Consider the following 15,076-nt stretch of genomic DNA (forward strand, 5'->3'; position numbering starts at 1 on the left):
AAGAGCAAACACAACGAGCACCCAGTGAGCTCCCCAGCAAGGGGCTCCCTACGTGTAGGGTGAGGGGTTCCAGGCCCCAGCCCAGTCAAGGATATGACGGCTGTCCCCTCGCTTGGCTTTCCCAGGCTCCAACAGCCCAGCTGCACTCAGCACAAACAGGTTATGGCCACACCGCTCACCATCCATCTTGGAAAGGTCAGGAACTAAATTTGGAACTTGGCTTTTTAGTTCTTTTGCATCTCTAAGTTATCTTGAGAGGAGGCTAAAGGAAAAGGTTCACAGAGGAACATACCAGAAAAAAGGGAGTAAATGTATCAGAGACCGACTATATCTGACTAGTTTTAATAACAATAGTTACTGTGATAATGCAGCTACGTTTATATGGCACTTTGCATTTTACAGAGCATTTATATACATCCTCTCATTTGAATCTGCTGTGACTCTGTGAGGTATAAGCTATTACCTATGTCACTACCAAGAAATCTAAAGGCCAGGGAAATAAAGTGATAAGGCCACGCCACTAGTTGGCGGCCAAATGGGAGCTAGACCCCAGGTCGGTGACTCCAAACTTGGGGCTCTCTCACCGTCATCACACTACCAGGTTTAGGCTGTGGCTTTATGTTTACCCATCTCCCAAGGGGCCTGGAGTGTTCAGGTGTATCCCATGAAGCCACACCCATGAAAGGGATGTGGCTCTCATCTGAGGTTGGGTGCCCTTGAGGTCCCCTACATCTGATTCTGCTGGCCCAGCCACTAGACTATACTGACCAGGGTCCCAACAGAGCTCCTCATTCAAATGCAGGCCCTTTTAGCTCTCTAGAACGCTTCCCCAAACAATCCCCAAGACTGCTCAAGGGACTGACTCGGTCCCCAAGAAGGCTCATTCAGGTTTTAAGCTTGTGTCAGGAAGTCAGGCTGATTCTGGGTCCTCTGCTCCAACCTGAGGTTCTCATCTATTTAGGAGGAGGCTTGAAGGCCTACTTGGTTAAAGGTCTCAGCTAATGTGACTCAGGGATCCTTGAAAGAATTCGGGTCTCATAGTCAGTCTTTTGCTCAGGCAGCAATGGACACAAATGAGTTTCTCCTCACCCACCTCCCACACTTACCAAATGGCACCAACCAGGGGTGCCATGCCCTTAAGACTTTCACAAACACATACAGCCTGAGGCGCTTATTCCCTACATTCATTGTCCCTCTTCCTCTGACAACCCTTGGTAAAGAGATCATCATATAGGAGCACCTGGGTGGCTCAATCGGTTAGGCGTCTGACTCTTGGTTTCGGCTCAGGTCATGATCTCACTGTCTGTGGGTTTAAGCCCCGCATCAGGCTCTGTGCAGCACAGAGCCTGCTTGGGATTCTCTCTCTCTCTCTCTCTCTCTCTCTCTCTCTCTCTGTACCTCCCCTGCTTGCTTTCTCTTTCTCTCTCTCAAAATAAATAAATAAACATTTAAAATAAAAGATCATCACATATGTTATAGGTGTTCTAGTTGAGCCCCCAGTAATTAAAAGGAGCATATTATGGGCAAAACACCTCTCCCTTATCCACCTTAGGGAAGCCAAAGGGCACAGCAGTTAAGGGCACTGATTAAGGATCCACACTCCTGGGGCAAGCTAGTTCATTTCTCTGTGTCTCATTTCCCTGATCTTTAAAATGGGATGATTATAATCATAATAATAGAGGTCTCATGGAGTTATTGAGAGGACTAAATGAGTTAACACTGTAACATACATACAGCAGTGGCAGCAATGGAAGTGTGGCTACATGAGTGTGGATGGTGCTATTATTATTCTTATTAGTTGAAAGGCACTAATCCAACAACTTCAATCATACAGAAATCAGTAAGAACAAAGGGAATAAAGAGGAAAAAAGGCTTCTGAGAAGCCAAAATCAATTGTATAAAATCCACAAATTAAAGCTAATGCATTCCTAAATCAGAATCTATTTACTCTTACTTTGTACATAACTACAATGGATGTGGTTATCCAGTTTCCACACTCCCAGGAGAGAGGGAACAGCACACTGAAAGGGCTGGTACGGGGGCAAGAGACACCCCAACAGGGATGGTGTATGAAAATGATGCCCAAAGACCCTCTCAGGTCACAGTGTTCTGGGGTCATTTGGAGTTTCCTTCACTCTCTCAGTGGTTTTACGGTATTACAGAAGTTTTAATAATTGAAGTTTCCAGTGACTGTACAGTCCCAGAAAAAGGATGGGAGTATTTTGAGAATTTTCTTTTAAAGATCCAGGGATTTGTATTTTATATTCCAGAAAGACTTTCTTCAAATATACTTACGTTAAAAGGAGTTTGATACATGAAAGGGGTTCCATTACCCAGAGTGTGAATCCGTATGAAACATTTTCCCCCCAAAATGAATACAGATGGATAAAAATGAAGCAAGAGGTGTCAACATACTTAGACTTCAAAGCATCATCTCCTCTCACCCCATCCTCTGGCAAATGCAGAGCAGACAATGCTTCCTCCTCTGAAATATTTAGTGAGGAAACACTGAGTCAAACAATTGCCCCAGGCACCCGAGGGTTTAAGACAGAGTAAGCACAACTCTATCAGGGAACTTGCCATCCCATCGGAAATGCCAAGTCCCTGACCCGGCCACCAGGTGGGCTTGGCTGGCCTCCTTTGCTGCACTGGCCTTGCAGTATGCCCCATCCTGCTCCCTGCTCTGTCCTTTCTCCCAATGGCATCCATCCTTGGGGTGAGGGTTTTCTCCTGCATGTGGTTTTAAACTACTGAGTTACTTGATTGAGTACAGCACTCACCATGGTGTGTTCCAAGGGACACCACTCCTCAAACTGTCTGTAGTTTGGGATGGTTTGGGAAAGTCCAGGGAGCCTAGAGGCACCTTAACTCACAGGGAGGCTGCTGTAGCACAATGGTTAAGAACACACACGCAGGTAACTGCCTGTGTCCACACAACTGTCTACAAGACAGTCTTCACTTCGCAGCTACGCTTCAAGGAACAAATTATTTCCATTCTCAGAGCTTGTGTCCTCATCGGTAAAATGGGATAATAACTAGGGTTTTTAAGATTCTTAAATGCATTAAAATACTCAAAGCACTAAATAGTGACTTGTTATCATGTTAAGGACTCCAAGAAGTCTCACAACAAATTAATTTAATTTCAGTTCTCTCAGCATTTACCAAATTTATTCTGAAACAGAACCAAGTTTGTTTTTTTAAATACCTGTTAATACTGCTACAGAGTGCTTAATATTTCAAACATTTTCACACCTACTTCATTCTATGCTCACAGCAACCCTACATACTCCAGAGAACAGAGCAAAGAGCCCAGGCAATGCTCTCATACAGTCCTGAGTTCAAATTACAACTCTGCCACTCACTCGCCAAGTCACTTTATTTCTCTGAGATACTATTTCCTCATCTGAAATAAAGGGATACTGCCTGGCAGGGTTCATTCATTCACTCGACAAATATTTATCAAGAGCCTGACATATGCCAGTTACCGCGCAAGGCGCTGGGGATAGAGCAGCAAACAAAAGGGAAAAATTCTCTACCCTCAAGTAAAGAAGTAAATAGATATTATAATTTATTGCTGTGGGGATTAGGAATAGTGTTTGCAAAGCATTGGCACCTGGTGATCACTCAATAAGGGCGATTATTATGACTAAGCAGGTTTTATTACTCCCACTCGCCGGAAGAGACACAAATAGGAAGGTTAAGTGGCTGACCTAAGGCCATGCAGTTCAGATCTCTCTTCCCAGGTCAATTCCTGCAACCCTGGCTCCAGAATAGCTTTTAAGACATACCCATGCCCAGGTCCCACCCTGACCAAATCAATGAGCGCCTCAGAGGAAGCACGGTATCGTGCTCATTCTCTCATCCAAAGACAGACTATACACTGCTGCCTCCCCCCAACCCTGCTCCCTCTCACCACACAGCACAGAGACGATTCACATATGATGCAGAAGCTATGTGGCTTATTACCTGCAATTATCTATTGGTGTATTTTACAACCCTAGTATTTCTGCAAAGTGTGTAAGTCTGGGGCATTAAGATGACACATACAAGGTAGCAATAACAAATTGCATTTTGTTGAAGCATGAAAGTCTCACTCTTAGACAAACCTGATGATACAAGAAATCACAGCTCACTGCAGAGAGATTAGGGGCCCCCTGAACTGACATTTTTATTCACTTCTCAAATAGAAGCTCTGACTTGGGGCCACCCAGGTCTCGGAGAGCCTGGTGGGCAGGTCCTGGACTCATCTCAGAACTTGTGGCCTAAATGCAAGACCCTGCAGAGTGCCTTCAGCCCAGCCTGCCTGGGGATTGTGGAAACCTCCACTCTACAGTGCTCAGGCACACCCCGGCTCCCGAAGCTATGACTGGGAAGAGACAGACACAGGGTTGTTCCAGGCACAAGACACCTATGGGGGTGGGGGATAGGGTCCCCCACAGGCCACCCAGGGCTCTCCCTTCAGGGCTTGTCTTTCACCATGAATGCATCTCCACTCTCCTCCCTGTGCAGTAGACGATGAGGCTGAGGCATGTGCAGACACACGTCCATCTTGCCAGATTAGAGTTGCTAGAAACGAGGGCTTTTGGGTGTCCTCTCTCGCCCTTCTGAAACAAAAGCTAGCCTGAAGTGCCACTGATCCTGACTTACCCCAAGGAACCAGATGGAGGGGATGGCTTTCAGCCTCTGGTTTTGAGTTCTAAAGGACAACACCCATTTGCTGTGCCAAGGCATTGTTCTAAGCACTTCTCATACATTAACTCATTTAACCCTCGCGGCCAGCCTATGACGCCAACTCTCATCATTGTCCCAACTTTACAGCAGGAAGTGAGGAAATCTGACATTCCAACCTTTTTCCTAATGTGGCTCAAGTACCTCTCACAAACCCATCCCCCTGAGCTCACTCTAGTCTGCAATGGAGATGGCAAGCCCAGCCCCAAAACAACTCCTTTTCTGGCCTCTCCGCCTCCGCAGAGAGCCTGGCTCTTGCTCCAGAAAGTACACAGCACTGTTCTTTGCACAAGGTCAAATGCCAAATATATTCTCTTAATATTTCAACCCAAGCCAAATCTTTGTGGACTTCAGGGTTTGAGAGAACTGGGAGTTTTCCACACACAATGAGTTCACCCCACTCGCTGAAGTTATTCAACAGACACCCTACAATACACCTACTGGGTAACGGCTATTGGTGGAACAGGTTTACAGCTGCTATATTATAAATGATGTACTGCATAGCAGGTGGCATTGCCAGTAACAAGACTGTGAATAACACAGAGAGAAATGTCGTGTCATGGGCCAGTTCGGTTTCATTATCCTTTACTAACATGAGGAAAAGATAACAAAGATGATGGATTTGGGTGCAAAAGTATATGTTAGGTGGAGCATAAAACAGACTTTTCTTTAAATAATGAGAGAAAGAGCCAAAAAAAATTCTATACCGGAATACTTTTCATCTCTCGGAAGGAGAAGAAAGCAAAGTGCTAGAAAAATAAGTGGGGGTTATATTAAGGAGACAGGAGAAAGGAGAGGATGACGGAGGATGTATGGAAGGGAAAACCATAAGCGCAGATGTGAGTCTGCCAGGGTGTGTGAAAGGAAGACTCTGCTAATTCTGTGACAGCACCAGCGTGCTTCGTTAAACAGTCTGTTCTTGAACCCAACAGAGTGGGAAACCTCTCAGCAGCCAACGTGTCCCAGAGAGGGCTGTCAGGAGGGTGAGCTTCAGGAGGGTCCACCCTATGATGACAAGCTCAGAGGCCAGTCCCCAGTCCCCCACACCAGGTCACAGAGGAGGGGGGATGACCATGGACAAGACTCTGGGGCCCACTCCAGACATGGAATGGGAGTCTCTGGGGCAGGGCCTAGGAGTCTGCATGCTAACCAGTTCTCCATAGGATCCTCACCCACCGAGGCCCGAAAACCACTGCTGTTGCCATCATCCCTCCTTTGCTTTTCTCAGAGCAGGACTCTGAAATAGCAGCTCCTTATTTAAAATATAGGACCACACCATGAAAGTACTGGGGGAATTCTCAAGCTTCATCTTAGGGGAACCTACGTGATTGAGGGACCATGTTCTGGCACGACACTGAAGCTCAATAAACAGTCATTATGCACCTACTATCTCAGGGCCTGGGGGAGACTACAGATGCCAGCCTATGTCCTCTCCTCTTATGCTGGGCCTTGAGCTCAGCTTCCCCCGCAAAGCAGGCCAGTCCTCCTGGGATTCCTGGACTGCCAGAAAGACAAGCCTGAGCCAGCAACCAGTCTCTCTTCTATGTTTGTAAACTTTCTGACCTTTGCTTCTAAAACTCTACTCTCTCTGGTTTCCCTCCTACCTCACAGGCTGAATCTCTGTCATACCCTCTGGGGCTCCCCTCCCTCTGTCCACCTCATGGCTGCAGCCTGGGAGTCCAGGGTCCAGCCTGAAATGCTCCAAATCACGCCCGTGGCTTCTCCTACCATCTATGCCCTCACTCCTCCCTCTTCAGCCCCAACTGCCTCCTGAGCCTCTAACCAGTATCTACTGCCTATTGGACATCTCCATGTGCGTGTTCCATGAGCTTCTCACTTAACAAAGCTCAGACTGCATCCCTCAGTCCCTTCCCCTTAAATGTGAAGTCCTCCTGGCTAAAGGCACATCACCATCCCAGGACTCTGCTCTCTGCTTCATCTACAATATCCAATTGGTCACAAGTCTGGGGAGGCTTACCTCCTAAATCGACCACCCTCCTTTCTATCCCTATTGTCACTATCATCTGGACTTCTGCAGTTTCTTTTTTTCTGTACAAATAGTGAAGTCTCTATCCAAGCCATTTTCCTTACACTTTCTCAAAAAGAAAAAAAGAAAGCACACTTTCTCAAAAAGACTCCCAGACCCAGTCCTCTGCTGCTCTTAAAATCTTCAGGATCTTCCCATCACCTGCAGTTAAGTTCAACTGCTGGCATGGGCCAGGAAGACCCCCCTCTCCTGGCTCTTCTCATTCACTTGAAACTCTAGTTATAAAGGGCACAGCCACAGGGCCTTTGCACATGTGTACACCTCAGCCTGAAATGCCTCTTTTGGTGCTCGCTTTGGCAGCACATAAACTGCCTCTTTTGGCCTGGAAATCACCTCTTATTGGGAGAGGCAACTCAAATATGCCCTCCCATGTGAAGCCTTCCCTCTTCTCTTCCCAATAGCAAAACAAATCATTGCTTCCTCCCTGACACTTTGAGCCCCTATAAGACCTTTCACAATTTGCAAACATCTGTACATGTTTATCTTTCCTGTCTGCCTCTTGAAATATCCCAAACACTGTGCCTGGCTCTGGGCATGGATGTTTGTCAAATGACTGAAGGAGCATAAGATGGACCCATAGAAGGAGGTTCCGGAGGTAGAATACAAGGCAAAAGGCTATTGCAATAGTCTAGGCAAAAGGCCACAATGGCCCAGGCTGGAATGCTGACAATGGCATGAGGGTAACAACACCACCACTGCCCAGCATAGAGCCCTCACTATGGCACTCTTCTAAGAATCTTACCCGTCTTGTCTCATTAATACTCACAGTAATTCACAAGGTAGATACTGTGATTATGCTCTTCCCACTTTACAGACAAAGAAACAAAGTCACAGGAAGTTTACACAAATGACTTCGAAAATAGAAAGGAAGCTAAATTGGAGATATTGTCAATAGAAATTCCATTTCTGGAAGTCTGCTCAGATGAACACAGTGAGGGGAAGAAGGCGTTCAGGATGACTCCGTGTGACATCAAGGTCAGTCCGTAGAGCCAGTGACCAGGCTAAGAGCAAAGGTCAGGAGCAACATTCCTGCATGGTTTCTTTTGTTTTCTTTTTTGAGACCGGTTGTGTGATGAGAGCGAGGATAAATCCTATCTGGACTTGTTTGTCTGAAGTGTCTGTAAGACATCCTGGCACATGTCACTGTGTGCCAAGACCATACTGGGCATTTCATGATCACCGTCGGCCTTATTCTTCCCCACAACCCCGCGAGGGAGCATTACTTGCATTTTACAGGCTAGGGAACTGAGGTTCAGAAAGACTAAAATAAACAACTCCACATTAAGATCCAGATTAAGATACAAAGTGGTAAGGCCAAGACATGAACCCATATCAGGCCAACTCAAAGTTTACTCCATCCAAAAAGCCAGTAGCTCCCAAATCTGACTGATCATTAGCTCCCCAACCCTGCCCATGAGGGATTTTCCAAATGCATATTCCCAGACCATGCCCCAGAACTACTCAATCTGAATCAGATCTACCAAAGCACTGGAATCTTTCAGTTTAAGCTCTCCAGGTGTTTGTAATAATCAAGCCAGTTTCAGGAATCACTGCACTGGTCTATGGGCCTCTCTAATGTAGGAAATCCTAGACCGGGCTTTAGAAAAGAGCTGAGAGCTGGGTACATAAGTCTAGGAACAGCATAAAACAGCTAGACAGGGAACATGAAATTGTGGAAGTAGCTGGGCTCACCAAAGGGAGAGCACAAAAAGAGGAAATAAGACAGGCCAGAACACAGTCCGGTAAAAGTCCCCATAGAAGACAAGAAGCTAGAAGCAGGAAAAAAAAAGTAAGGGGACTTGATAGTAACTATGTCCCAAAGCCAAGGGACAAAAGAATTTTGCAAAGGGGCACCTCACAACATAAGATGCTGTGGAGAGAAAGGGGAAGAAGAGGGCCCAAATTACAACACTCATATGCATTATATCCAGGGAGCAGAATAATAGCCTGGTCTACAAGCCAGTGTGGGTTTGGCTTGGTTGTTTGTTTTAGGGGTTTTCTAATACCCCTTGGCCGTCGTGCACTCCTCCCTTTAAGTTGATGGCCTGCACTCTCCCAGGGAAGGTATGACACAGTGGAATGCAGGGAACAGGAGTCATACCATGGCTTCAGAGTTCAAAGAGTATAGGTCAGGGCACTGAGAACCATATAGAAGACTACAGGAGGCATCTGCTGGGCAACCTTGCCCCAAACAAAGACCCCAAGATGGCAAACCTAGAAGTATCAGCAAGGAAACAAAAATAAGTGAGGCCCTGGGGTGTGTCCTTGAAAAGGCCTTGAAATCTTCACTGTGTCCCCATTCCTGCAGCCCCAGCACGGCCACAAGAGATCCAGAGCTACAGATCAAGAGACCCCATGCTGGAGAATAAGGGACCACACCACCTGCAGGGATCAAAGACCAAGGCCCTTCCAAGAGGGACAAGGCCTCTTCAATGGTGTGGACTGACCACACAAGAGCAGTGTGTCCCCTTGGTTCCATAATGCAGTGGCCCTAAGCTACAACTACAGGGAAGGGGCTGAGAGCACTTACAGGAATGAGCTTTATGCCACAGGCCAAATGGAGTCACAAATCAGACAGGATGTTCAGTTATAGGAAAGCAAAAACAAGTTGCATTTCTTTCCCTCCTGAGTTTGCCAACTGAGATCCATATCTTTTACTTTCCAGAGATAGAGATGGGAGACAGAGAGCATGGAGCTGAAGAAAGAGCAAAAGCAAACTGGCAGAAGTGGCAAATGCAGACTCTTGCTAAAAAAAAATTAAAATTAAAAAATTATATATATATGCACACACACATAACACATACATATATATAAGTTCAGGAATGGAGCAGAATTAGAGAAGTGTGTGCATGTGTATGTGTCTATGTGTTTATGTGTCTATGTATGTATATGTGCATGTATGTTTTTGTGTGTATCTGTGGGTATATGTCTATGTGTATGTCTACTGTGTGCATCTGTGTGTATGTCTGTGTGTGTGTACATCTGTGTGTATGTCTACATGTCTGTGTAATATACCTGCACATATGTCTGTGTATACATCTGTGTGTATGTCTGTGTGTGTCTATGTATGTATATGTCTCTGTATGTGTGTCTGTGTCCATGTGCGTGTCTGTGTCTATCTGTGCATGTCTCTGTGTGTTTGTGTGTGTATCTATGTGTCTATCTGTGTGTGTTTGTATTTGGGATAAAGGAAATGCTAGCATGCTTCCTTCATTTGGTAAGTCACTGCCCAAGCCATGGCTTGAAAGAGGTGGGAATTGATCTAGCACGTAGAAGCCCCTTTTCAACTCTTCACACTTTGCTCTGCAACCCCCCCCCAAACTCCTAGTGTAATGTCACTGACAAATTTCACTGGCTGTCCCCATCACCCCTTTCCCTCCACCTATCTAACCTCCCCTTCATTTGCAAGGTATAAAAGAGCAACAAGCAGCTGATGTTGGGAGGCATTGAAAGGCCTGGGTTTCCATGCTGGTATTATTCTTTTTCATAAAAACAGCTTTATTGAGGTATAATTTACATACCATAAAAATCACCCATTGTTAAATATGACTCAATGATTTTTAGTACAGTTATACAGCTGTGCAACCATACTACCATCCCACTTTAGAACACCTCCATCACTCTGTGGTGTGATTTTAAAACTCCACTGTCCCTCCAGCAGTCTCCGCACGCACTCGGCGACCTCCACCCCAGCTCCAGGGTAAGTCCAACACAACCCCTCCCCTCATTGTCCTGCCAGCCCCTCTGTTCCCATGCAGCCAGCCCAGGCTTCCCTCTCAGTGCTGCTAATCCCCCCAGGGAGCTCCGACAGGAGGGGCTGGGGCATAAAATAAACACAAACTCTCTAGCCACTTTCCCCACTGCTTTTGCCTAGAGTACACCCAAAGCTTCACTGGCTTCAGAATAAGACACAGATTCTTTTTTTTTTTTTTCTTAAGTTGAAGATTAAGTGCTAAGCTGCAGGGGTTTCGGGTGGGCTGTGGTGGGGGGAGGGAGGTGGACACAGAGACAAGTATAACTGATGGAAGATGCTCCAGCTTTTCCAAGGGCCGTTTGGGAGACACTCCTGCTTGTATTTATTCTGACACAGTAAAGATTTCTTGCCTGTTAAGAGACAAGGTCACGCCTCAGAAGGCCGCATGGACTGCTAATGCTCTGCCTGCCTGCTGACTCTGGCCATGTCATCACTCGGAGCTCACTGGCCAGCTAGGGAACCTGTCCCCAACACGTAGCCCAAGCCAAGCCACAAGACGCAGCAGCCCGGCTCACACCATAACATCTTACCCAATATGGAGCTGGGGCCAATCGTCAGAACTGGGGAAAACAGGGGAGAAGTTTCAAATGTGCATCAGATCTATTTGCTGAAGGGGCCAAAGAAAATGTCAAAGGTTAAAAAGCAAAAGAATTACACCCATGATACCATCAGCAGCCAGCAACAACAGAAAGGAGAATTCTGTAACCCTCCTGCTTCTTTTCAAAACGATCTCATCAGACAGCCCAATCTCGCTAATTAGAGGAAGGTGCTGATGAGGGGAAAAGATGCACTTGGTGGGAATCACAGGAAAAGTTATGGTGTCTCTGTGGGGGGAGGGGGAGAGAGGCAGGATCTTCCTACCGCCTGCAGCAGAGGCATCCTGGAGTGCCCTGATTTTGCCAACTGCATTCCAGAACTCTTTTCCTCCCATGCCCAGACAGAGCAAAGGCCTCTGTAATGACTTCACGCTCAGCCAAAAGTAAACACACTCTGCGCTTTTTCCATGGACAAATTCTAACCCCAAATTGCCAGCACTGGCCTCCCAACAATCCAAATGGAAAGCCGCCTTTCCCAAGAAAATAAAACCCTTTCAACTAAATAATACATCTTGGCTGCAAAAGGAAACTTTCCTAAAAGCTTCCTAGAAATTACTTCTCGTGCAGTGATACTACAGATCACCTGGGCAAACCCTACCAATGGGACACAGTCACTTAAAATAAGTAACAAATGATCCAAGATGAAAGCTTGCGCCTGCAAACACCTGCACGTGCAACTTATGCAGCACATTTTGTAGCCCTCAACACACACACACACACACACACACACACACACACACACAGCACACATCTCACCACCACCTAATTGGAATATTTTTTCTGAAAACAGGCTGTGATAAGACAGGTGCTGATTTGAATAGACAGCAATAGCACTTGAGATCTGAGCGCAGCAGCACTTTTGCGCATGTCAAACACACATGTCACTTCTCCCCACATTCCACCTTGAATCCATGTGATCCAAGCTCAGTCCTGCACCGAGGGAGAAGAGCAGAGACTTGGGATGGTGGACTTACCAGGTTGGAATTGGTGGCATTGGAGTCATCTTCTGGAAAGGGAATATAGATCGCTAAGGCCACACAATTGGCAAAAATAGTCAGTAAAATAATTATTTCAAATGGTCTGAGGAAGGGAGTTAAGGAAGTCAAGGCCACAGAAGGCATAAGTGAAACAAACATACACATATATATTTTAAAATGAATCAAAGATTCATAAGAATTTTGTTTGAACAATACATTCCAAGCCCCTTGTATCCTGAGAAGAAACATATGCCTTTTAAAGTGCTTCTAATGGGTCCCCGCCAAAATTTTTCCTAATATGTCAAAAGCAGTGGAGGCCAGTCGCGTGCCAGAGTAAACACACATTTCTAAAAACTTTTTTCTTCTTCTTTTATTTATTTAGATTGCACTGGACTTCATTTTCCCTCATGTGTGCTCAGGGGTACTTTTACAGAGCAGTGCCTGCTCCAGTTGGGACAGGCTGTCCCCTAGACACCTCTTTTCCCGTGGCTTCCACGCTGCCACCCAGGGACTCAAGCTATGGTTGGGAGAGGTGAGATAGTAGATTTAAGGCAGACTTGACTTCAAGATTTTTCATTGAAATTTGGAGATTCAGATCTTTTAATCTGAAGTTTAGAGTGTTTTTTCCCCTTTCTACTTTATCTTCTGACACCTTCCACAGAACCTGAAGATGGCTGGCGGCTCTGGACCCTCAAGAGCACAGCAGCATGTATACTGTGCATTTAGGGCAGGACAGCCATCTTTGCTCCAAGACACAGCTCCACATGGAATACCTTACCTCTCTTTAGTCTGTGGAGGCCTTGCTTTCAGTGGGCAAGGCTGACATCTAGATCTTCATGACTTTTCCGTTGGCGTGTGCTGGGATCTAGAGGGACAAGCTGGTTCACTCACCAATGGCAGTGCACTTGGTGAAGTTCTTGTACCAGATTTCTTTATCAAAATTCCAGAAAGAACACATTCTCAAGAAAAAAATGACCTAATATGATAAGGGTCCTTCTACCCTGCACCCACAAATGAAGGCCAGAAAGGGGAAACTTGAGAGGAAGGCCAGTTTATGCTCTTCCAGTCCCATCTCCCCCCACCCCCATAACACTGCCAGGTTTCCAGGCTTGCCCATGGGACCTAACAGGAAGAGGAAGGGAAAGAGGATGGGAATCCTGGAAGAAGGGACCAACTTCCTCTCCCAGGGAAACCTGTACTCACAAAGTTAATAAATCAAAGCAGGGAGAAAGACCTTAGAGATTATCTAGTCCAAACCTCTGAGGCCCAGAAGACCTGAGAAACTTTCTGAAGACTTCACAGCAGGTACTTCCCAGTCAGGACTAGAACCCAGATTCCCTGACTACAGAGTCCAGGGTTCATTCTCCTACCTTGAATGGCCTCTGACCTGTGTTAACAGGGCAATTCTGGGCCTGGAAGGCATCTTAGTCAAGGCTTTAGCTGCTGTGCTAGTTATTGATCCCCCTCAGCCCTATGGGCATAGCTGAGGGTCCATTTACCCAGCATACCTCATGAAGGCTGCCATTTTCTACGTGTGCCTTGATATCCACAAGATGGTAGGCAGCAGACCTGCCTAACCTCCCAGACTGACAGGTACAGAAAGTAAAACAACCTCTCCCAGATTCCAAGCTGACAAATAGCGGAGCCAGGTCCAGAAACAGACCTACTGACTATCTTTTCCAATATGTGCTGCCCCTTGAGTTGGCCAAGGAACTAGTGATAACAGTGGTGATGCCAAAGATGACAGTGATGGCAACAGGAAGGACAGTAGCTAACATCTGAGAGCATACTCTGTGCCAGGCTCTTTTCTAACTGCTCCATACAAACACCCTGAGTGATTGAGTATAAAATTGTCATCCCTATTTCCAAATGAGGACAGTGGGGCACAGAAAGGTGAGATGTTAACTTGCCCAACATCACATAGCCTGTGGCAGAATGGGATTCAAACATAGGAAGTCTGGTTCCAAAGTCTGAGTTTGTAAGGACTACTCTATGCTGATATATCCTAAAGTTACCCTAAAGCATTTTTAGGGAGTTAGCACTTTATTCCTCCTATCACAAAACCTCTTCCCTTCTAGCCCTTTCCCCATCTGCTTAGGAAAGTGACATTCGACCTAGGGGCTGCTCAGTTTCATTCCCATCATCTGGTCCCTTGTGCTCCTCCCACCAGGGTGATAGCACATCAGTTCAGCTAAGCCAGACCTCATGCATCCAATCCTCAAATGTCAACTTGTTCCTTCCACCAAAGTGGGTGATGGCTAAGCTTGGGGTGTCTCTTACACTATCAGTTCTACATCCTCTGCCAATCCAGGCTATCCATCCATCATCTTATGCTAAAAGTCCCTGCTACTTCTAGAGAAGATAATGTGTAAAGAAACCAATCAGGCAGATAAGAAAAGCCATCAGCTGCAGAGTGGAGGAGAACCCAGGTTGAGACCTGGAGGCGTACTATATCACCCTGTGGCAGCCAGACCAGTTTTAAAACTGTCTTCCCTTCTTAATGACAGCATCAGATTCCACTCTTTCAAGGAACACTGACTAGCTAATACACCAGACCATCTCTTTACCTGTCCAGTTACCCTTCCAAGGCAATCTAAGAATGCTACCCAACTAGCACTGCTGAGGCTGGGCCCACTTCCTTCCCTGCAGTGAGGAGGGCACAGTCACCCAGGTGGTGTGGCTGCAGCACCCCTCTGCCCAGCGTGGGGGTGCAGTGAGGTGGCTGGGTCCACAGGTGGCACACCAGGTAACTGCCTTGTTAACACTGCTGCTGACCCAGTCAAGGGTCTTTTCATGAATCCCAGACTCAGGCCTCGTGGGGCTTTCTGACCAGTTTCCATGGACAACACATCAGACATTTTCATTACAAAGCCCCCATTCTCCCACACTTCCCCGCCATGCCCTGTGTACTGCTATCTCCTCTCTTCCCTTTCTCCCAGGCTACTACGGCACCTGGCACTTCATTCTGCACTCA

General features: G+C 46.4%; 1 protein-coding gene across 11 annotated transcripts in view; it reads right to left on the reverse strand.

Moving 5' to 3' along the window:
* The window catches only part of CACNA1C (calcium voltage-gated channel subunit alpha1 C), a 664,692-nt gene that overhangs the window by 588,255 nt on the left and 61,361 nt on the right, over positions 1 to 15,076 (reverse strand). For all 11 annotated transcript variants that reach the window (XM_032593890.1, XM_032593889.1, XM_032593891.1 and 8 more), the window contains exon 3: positions 12,100 to 12,205. In XM_032593890.1, the coding sequence (XP_032449781.1) occupies positions 12,100 to 12,205 (106 nt within the window). The remainder of the gene's footprint in view (positions 1 to 12,099; positions 12,206 to 15,076) is intronic.

The sequence above is a fragment of the Lynx canadensis genome, chromosome B4, assembly GCF_007474595.2.
Source record: "Lynx canadensis isolate LIC74 chromosome B4, mLynCan4.pri.v2, whole genome shotgun sequence".
In the NCBI taxonomy this organism is placed as follows: domain Eukaryota; kingdom Metazoa; phylum Chordata; class Mammalia; order Carnivora; family Felidae; genus Lynx; species Lynx canadensis.